The following is an 8,536-nucleotide window of genomic DNA, read 5'->3' as shown; positions in this document are numbered from 1 at the left end:
ACACGAAAAAATAAATAAAACTATACTGAAACTAACTTTCGATCAAAAATCCGGAAAATAACAGATATATCATGTATCATGATAACACTGTTAAAACTGTAAACTTGTGTTGTGTATAATATAAATTCAAGTTCTTCGTGTACATATTTCATTTTATTATTTCAAATAAAAATTTTGTGTAGAAATTTCAGGGGAGGCAACTTAGGTAGTTACGGCCCTGACAGTCTTGTGCTAACCTGTTCTTTTTTTTTGTATAATTCAAATTTCACTAAATTATTACGATTACCTGAAAATGGGATCAACAATCGAATACAACTTCTCTGGTAAAACTGATTTTAAAGGTGCCATTAAAATATCTGTTGCAGCCAAACCTGGATGAACGGAATTTGCCGTTACAGGAGTTCCTGAAAAATATAACGGGTTTGTTTGGTATAAGAAAAGACTCAGCATGAAAACAAAAGGAAGCTTAGACTAGGTGGTATACAGCTTATTCATTATATATAGTAGCGCAGCTGTGACTTTGTATCCGAGGTAAATACAATTGACTGTTCATCTTGTTAGGGCGGCATATTAGTGTCACCGTTAACATGGTTAACACACACACATATCCCATTATCAATCCACGAACTTTTTTCCCGAACGCATAGTATATGCTCAAAACGAAACAACGACGTCTACTACTACATCTTTTTTTTTTAAATATTCTAATGAGTCATATCTACATCGTAGGAATGAAGACATCATTTGATACCTAAATTACCAAATTATATTCTACATAGTTTTATCATTACAACTACTTTGTTTGAAATATGTACTATACTTTCCAGTGTCTGTGTTTGTGACAAGGCTCGATATGGTTCTGTTACATCTAGGGTGATAAGGCCGTATCAATTTGCTGATTGAGAGTTTCTATGCTCCGTGTTTAAAGCATCACTATTACCAACGTTATTTCAACTGATCGGGCGGAGCTTACGTTTTAATTTGCATCAGGACAGTCTTTTTGAAGATGTGTGTGCATGGTGTGATAAGGATGATTGCCGTTATTATTATTTTTGATTTCTAATCACCTATCAGTGTCATCAAAGGAATTTACAAAAGAATGACTGGACACTTCATTGGTGAGTTTATCCTAAAACACCTATCTATAGATGAACGGGTTTATTATGAGCGAACCGGTTAAACCCCGCCCAGTCAAGTGAATGAGTAATACGACTTTAAAAGATGTAGAGCAGCAAAGAAAGCGATGTGTCTTTGCTTTTTGTGTGTTTTCGCTGTGCATTTACTGAGTTTTTGTCATGGATGGATACCTCAAATATTTCGTTTCTCTAACAGTGGATGTTTGTTTGATTAACATTTATATATTAATGTAAATATACATACCTTGAAGGATTTTCGACAACATCTTTGAATGCATAACATTAGCTAATTTGCTTGTGTCGTAACCAGCCAGGTCCGGATAAAGCATACCATCATTATTTGGACCTTTGTCATACGTAAGCGGTGATCTCCGCCATAAATGCCGAAGTGAGCTGACATTTATTACACGTGAATTTCTTGTCTTTTTTAAAAGGTCAAGTAAAAGATAAGTTAACAGGAAGTGTCCTAGATGATTAACCCCAAAAATTATATCATAATTCTGCTTTGTCTTTGAACCTATTGTTTTATAGGCCCATCCTGCAATACCTACAATGTTCAAATATACACGAATTATATAGGGTACACACTCTAGTTGTTCCTGTTCTCTTGTCTAGTTATCATGCATCTTCATTCCTCAGATCATACAATAAAAATGAGTGTCATTATTCAGCTTCCGCTTTATGAGGGGGAGGACAGGGGTAAGGGAGACAGGGAGAAAGGGGGGTAGGAGAAAGGTGAAAGGAGAGGGAATGCTGGGAAAAAGGAGAAAAAAGTTGGAGAAAGGAGAAAAAATAAAATATCTCTTTTTTTTTTAAATGATCTAATATTTCAAGAAAAAATATCTCAAAAGGAGATGTTTTTATTCTAATGGGAGAAAGGAGAACGGGGGTAGGAGAAAGGAGAAGAGGGGTGGGAGAAGGGAGAAGGGTACCCCCTGTCCTCCCCCTCCTTTATAGGCGACCTGCTGTCTTGGAAAATTAATTTGTTCAGGCCCTTTTTATGTATGCCAATAAGCTATGTATTTGAGAATACCATATTCACAGCAATGATGTTTAAATCTAGTTACATGTAACACATGTCCTTGACAATGAACGCCCTACAACAATGAATCCGTTTGATAGTATACGTGCAGGCTAAAAACAGCACCGGTATGGAGCAACTACCAACATTTCAAGAGAGAAACCCAACGGCAGAATTTATTCAAAACAAGCATTCTGTGAGTATTGCTTGACAATACATAGTCCACTACTGGTTAAAAATTCATTGTAATGGAACGAAATCCTAACTTGATATGATGTAAACTACATAAATATATCAAGTCAAAATGTTCAAGCATGACGTAAAAACTGTTGAAAACTGATTATTTAAGTGCATTTTCTATGTCCAAAGACCATTACTCTGCACAAAATCATCAGACAGGAACAAAATTCGAACTTGATCTGTAACTTGTCATGATAAAACTAGATACTAATTATCAAAACAATATCTTCAATGACAAACAAACCTACCACTAAATTATTCAAACAATTTATCAAAGAAAAAGGAAAAAAATCCAAAATGTCATTTTGTCTTTTAAATATCTTAAAAAATAAGTTATTTCCCTTTGAACAGAAATCTACTAATTAATAAGTATTTCATAAAAAGAAAAAATCTAGAGAAAGGGCTTTAACTGAACAAAGAGAAGCTAAAATCGTGAAAATTAAACTTGACCTGTAACTTGTCATGATAAAACAATAAACAAAATATCAAATCAATATCTTCAAGCACGAAGAAAAATAGTCTGGAAAACTGATTTGCCGGACTGACAGAAAGACAGATTGACGGAGTGCAAACCTAAAGTCCCCTTCGACGCCGTCGTCGGTAGGGGACTAAACATACCAAAATAAATTACGCCAGACAGTGCTCAACCAACGACAACCACAGGATTATATTTTTCTGGCTTGAAACTTAAAATAATGTGTCAAGGTTGATATAAATATAAGGATGTGGTTTGACTGTCATGAAACAAATATCCATCACAGACCGAATAACGTCTTTAAACATTGAATATGTAGGAAGGTTTCGGTTTATGCTACTTATAATTGCTATGCTGAGCATGCAGCATTTACAAGTAGGAGTAAAGACCTGTTGGCTCTAAGTCAGATTTACATGTGTAAATGGCATAAATCTTAAATTCCGGTTAAAACTGGTAACATTTAGAGCAAAGCTACTACAATGAAACTGATAGGCTATTACAAATAATTATTAAAGCCCAACAGTGTTTCTTACACTCGAGTTATATTTTCATTCGCATGTTGTCATTTGTTATAGATGTATGAGGAATATACACGTGATAGTCTCTGTTGAACAATTGAATTGCGTTAATTATATATGTATATCCAATCAATTGATACCTGAATTATTAATGAGGATGTCAAGTCTTTTTTCTTCATTTAAAAATTGTTCTGCAAATTGTCTGACAACCTCCAAATCCATAAGATCTAAGTACATGAAACGTACATTATCGTTTCCGGTTTTGTCTGTAAAAAGATAAATTAGTAAACAAGAATATAATGAAAATCAAGACTTATTCAATGCTCTTCAGCCTCGTACCTTATGTGACCTCTCTGATGAATCTCTTGTAGATAAAAAGCGTGTCTATCGTTTTTTTTGTTTTTTTTTTTAATAAGGTTTATATGCCTCCCCAATTTTATTCAAATATATGTCCAATTTCGAATCATCTTAAAAATATATATATCACATTTAATTATTCCTAGCCCAACACCATATATTATGTCATTTGCACAGAACTTTTTTAAATTCCTATAATATAACATATTGGATTTTTTTTTGAGACAAGTGACTGTGGTCTTTTTGGTAATTTATACCGGTTTTTTGCTGTTTTGTTGACATGCATAGCATGCATCTCATTACCTTTTGTACTCTTTAATATTGCAGAACAAAAGCGAACGTTATTTTTTTTTACTCAGAACGTGGAAGATTTTGGAATAGAATAAAAACGTTGGCATAAAATAGAACCTGTCGTTCAATGATCGAGATAAAATAAACAAAACAATTCACAGTATTCTTAAAAAAATTAAGATAGTTCTTTGTGTTTGGTTTCAAGGGACACATTGGAAAATGTGGGTGCTCCAATATTATCATATAAACGATACCAAAAGCGATGAGAAATAAACAGACCCCTTACCGTAAATCTCTTTAATGGTTTGTATTGCCTTTCTAACATACACGGTCCCTTACCGTTAATCTCTTTAATGGTTCGTATTGCCTTTCTAACACACACGGCCCCTTACCGTTAATCTCTTTAATGGTTTGTATTGCCTTTCTAACACACCCGGCCCCTTACCGTTAATCTCTTTAATAGTTTGTATTGCCTCTCTAACACACCCGGCCCCTTACCGTTTATCTCTTTAATGGTTTGTATGGCCTTTCTAACACACCCGGCCCCTTACCGTTTATCTCTTTAATAGTGTGTATTGCCTTTCTAACACACCCGGTCCCTTACCGTTAATCTCTTTAATGGTTTGTATGCCTTTCTAACACACCTGGCCCCTTACCGTAAATCTCTTTAATGGTTTGTATTGCCTTTCTAACATACCCGGTCCCTTACCGTTAATCTCTTTCATGGTTTGTATGCCTTTCTAACACACCGGGCCCCTTACCGTAAATCTCTTAAATGGTTTGTATTGCCTTTCTAACATACCCGGTCCTTTACCGTTAATCTCTTTAATGGTTTGTGTTGCCTTTCTAACACACCCGGTCCCTTACCGTTAATCTCTTTAATGGTTTGTATGCCTTTCTAACACACCGGGCCCCTTACCGTAAATCTCTTTAATGGTTTTTATTGCCTTTCTAACACATCCGGTCCCTTGCCGTTAATCTCTTTAATGGTTTGTATTGCCTTTCTAACACACCCGGCCCCTTACTTTAATCTCTTTAATAGTTTGTATGCCTTTCTAACACACCGGGCCCCTTACCGTAAATCTCTTTAATGGTTTGTATTGCCTTTCTATAAACATACACGGTCCCTTACCGTTAATCTCTTTAATGGTTTTTGTTGCCTTTCTAACACACCCGGTCCCTTGCCGTTAATCTCTTTAATGGTTTGTACGCCTTTCTAACACACCGGGCCCCTTACCTTTAATCTCTTTAATGGCTTGTATTGCCTTTCTAACACATCCGGCCTCTTACCGTTTATCTCTTTGATGGTTTGTATTGCTTTTTCCTTGTTCCTGCTGGCTATGATCACTCTTGCTCCTCGGTTCGCTAAATCAATTGCAGTAGCTTTGCCTATACCAATATTGCCACCTGGGAAAAATGATACTTTTGATTATTGAAGCCTCTCCTACAGCTTGCACAGAGGCTGGCGAAAAAGTAGGTTTAGATTAAGAAACATTATTAACAGGTTTGAAACTGATCACCATCATGACCATAAAAGATTTAGTGAATTACTAATCAACGTCTGATCAACGTATTAATATAATTAAACGCTTCGATTGTTTTTGTGGCATTACATTCACATTTGTCATTGTTTAGAGCAATTTAACCGTTTCTGAACTAATTTAAAAATAATGTAATTAATGTCGATAATTTCAGTAGATATTTGGCCAAGTTAATAGTTTATAACCTTTATCAGCTCTCAGGATGAATCGGAATGTGTTAATTAACATGTTTTAGAAAAATTTACAACTAAAAAGCAACCTTTTTTAAGCGGCAATAGTTTGATCTCATAAATTGGTTCTAGTTGTTTTCTGTAACATATAAACGTATATTTCATAAATTCAATGTTCTTCGTCAAAACTGTTTGTTTTACAGCGCATCTATTTCGTAAACTGCATGACGCAGAAATCAGTAATAATGATTGCACTCGGAGGGGATTTTTGTTTAAAATAAAAGTAAATTATTTATAATCATTACAAAAACAGATTCTCAAATTGTTATTTATGGATCATTGGATCAATTGATCTCGATGGTTAAATTACAAAATGAATCGTCGAATTTCAAAATTTCGGATTATAAAATTCGCCGGTTTATTTGAGGAAGTTCGCTACTCAGTTTCAAAATAGCAAGCTTTGTATAACACTAGTATATATATATTGATAGGGAATTAATAAAGGAACCAAAAGAGCAAAAATAATTTATAGGTCAATGTGCTTGTTTCGAGATATAAGCCATTTAAAATTTGGCGTGAAAATGTGCTCTCTATTGATTTTTTATAGCTTTACCATTGACAAGTTTAGGTGCTTAAAAATGATTAAAAAAATAATAACGAGTTTATAAGACTTTACAGATGGCTTATAATGATACATGTAAAAGATTTATAAAACGAAAAATGGGGGTCAATTGGCAAATTTTCTAAGGCATTCAAATGGATAAAACCAGAGGATTCCGAAAATCTGACAAAAATTCCAAACTTCCTCAACTATATCGTTAATGTACAGCAACAGTCTATGATCGTCTATGGTTATAAACTAATATTTGAAATTGACCGTTTTTAGAAACAAATAATTATAAACAGGAGTATGTATAAAATATGGTCATGCCTGGACTGGACATCTACCACCTGGCAACACATCTCGTTCTAATTTCGGGGCATTCGTGTGTCTGAGCGGAATGTATTATATGTATTAGGCCAAACAAAAAAGTATGTGTGCTTATTGTCACATGCTAAAAAAAACAGGGTAGGTAGGGATTTTTTTCATTTTTACATCGAGTCTATGGGAGCATCATTATGACTTTAACAGTGCGTAATCAAAAATCGCAAATCAACTTTAGGGTAGGGGATACCAATTAATTTAGGGTAGGTAGGGGTAAAGTAAACACACATACTTTTTTATTTGGCCATAAATCAGGACCTGTAGCCAGGTTCCTCGTGTGCGGAAAAACACATGTTCTCTTTAAGTTCATGTTTAGGAACTATTGTAGCAACGGTGACCTGTTTGAATGTATAATAATTTCTATCCTTATCCAACATACCCTCTAGTGACACTTAAAACCTCGCCTTAAATTTCACCATGATCGCCAGCTTTGCAGAACCCATTTACTGAATTTAATTGTTTTTGTCATGAAAATGCATGAAATATTTGCCACTGGACGTTTAAAAAAATCAATAAGCAGCTATTTTGTTTGTGTCAACATCTGTCTTCCCTCTGTTTTCGAACTTTACCATATTAAATTCGTATTTATTAAATTGAATTTAATCTACTATTTGCTATTTATATTTGTATAGTACTGCATGCTACATACAATTACTATCATAATGATAATCTGTATTATTATTTTTATTAGTACTACTACTCGTAATAGTATTATCATTTATTCTATTTTATCATCTAGTATGTATATCTAGGCGAAACACATATCCTTACAAGATCTTCAAGAAGTCACTGACATGACCAATGACTGAAAATATATAATTATGATCCTTACGGCCTACCGTACCACACCACATAGCCTAAACAAAAATGTTCGATTGAATCACCTGTTATTAAAACAGTTCTTCCATTTAACGTTACGGTACTTTTACACCATCTTGTCGTTCCAAAATAATACTTAAGAGTCAAAACTAATAAAACGAAAGTGAAAATAATCCAAAGATAAATCACCATGTTTGCCAAACCTACTATTTATTTAAAGTTATAATATAAAAACAAATCCGGTCAAAATATGTTTACAATCAATAACCATTCTAAAAATAGGATAGCGACAACTTTGAAAAGAAAACACACATTGACCGTAAATATGTAAAATGAATACAATGGGGTTTTTTTTTATGTTGAGTTTAAGAGATTATATAAATGGACCTAAAATGCACAAAGCGCCGTGTCATTGTTCCTTGTTTAAGGAGGGGGGGTTGGGTGGGGGGGGGGGGGGGTCTTTTAGGGGATTTTTTTTTCTTTTTTTTTTTTTTAGAGTTTCGGGATTTGGGATTCCAAAAGTTATTTAAATTCGGGACCTCGGAATTTCGTGTTTTTAAGCCCGGATTTCGGATCAGGACCCTCCTATCCCCTCTTGTTTTCTGATTATGATATCCATTTTTTTTTTAATTAAAAAATCGATTTATTGATACCAAAAAATAATGAATAATTTCTTAAATTATAATTTTAATATATGTATTGTACAAAAGTGAGATAAACATGTTCAATTAGCAATCGTTCAATTTTGAAGTCTAAATCAGGCACATTTGGTTTTCTGTTTAAAAAATTGTCATAAACACATGATTGTGCATTTGACAGTCGTACGAAATTGCTTGAACGATGTGCATGTCATATATGTTGTATATAGTATGCAAATTTAAAGGTTATCGTAAATCTTTCAAAATACATTAAAAAAAATCCCAAAGGACAATTAAATTATCAGGGTCCGGATTAATTTTGTCCTATATATATATAGGTATCTC

At 33.9% G+C, this 8,536-nt stretch overlaps 1 protein-coding gene across 2 annotated transcripts; it reads right to left on the bottom strand.

The window, feature by feature from the left end:
- Positions 1–286: 286 nt before the first annotated feature.
- On the bottom strand, positions 287–7,762 carry LOC139504993 (retinol dehydrogenase 12-like; the record flags this gene model as incomplete). Of its 2 annotated transcripts, XM_071294866.1 has the most annotated exon segments (6): positions 287–404; positions 1,381–1,683; positions 3,531–3,656; positions 4,431–4,458; positions 5,357–5,445; positions 7,619–7,762. In XM_071294866.1, coding segments are annotated over 6 exon segments (791 nt in total), but the record flags the coding sequence as incomplete, so codon positions are not given.
- Between the last annotated feature and the right edge of the window lie 774 nt (positions 7,763–8,536).

This window comes from Mytilus edulis, unplaced genomic scaffold (genome assembly GCF_963676685.1).
Source record: "Mytilus edulis unplaced genomic scaffold, xbMytEdul2.2 SCAFFOLD_985, whole genome shotgun sequence".
Taxonomy (NCBI): Eukaryota; Metazoa; Mollusca; class Bivalvia; order Mytilida; family Mytilidae; genus Mytilus; species Mytilus edulis.
The sequence above is the reverse complement of the archived record's forward strand: the minus strand, read 5'-3'. Positions and strand labels throughout refer to the sequence as shown.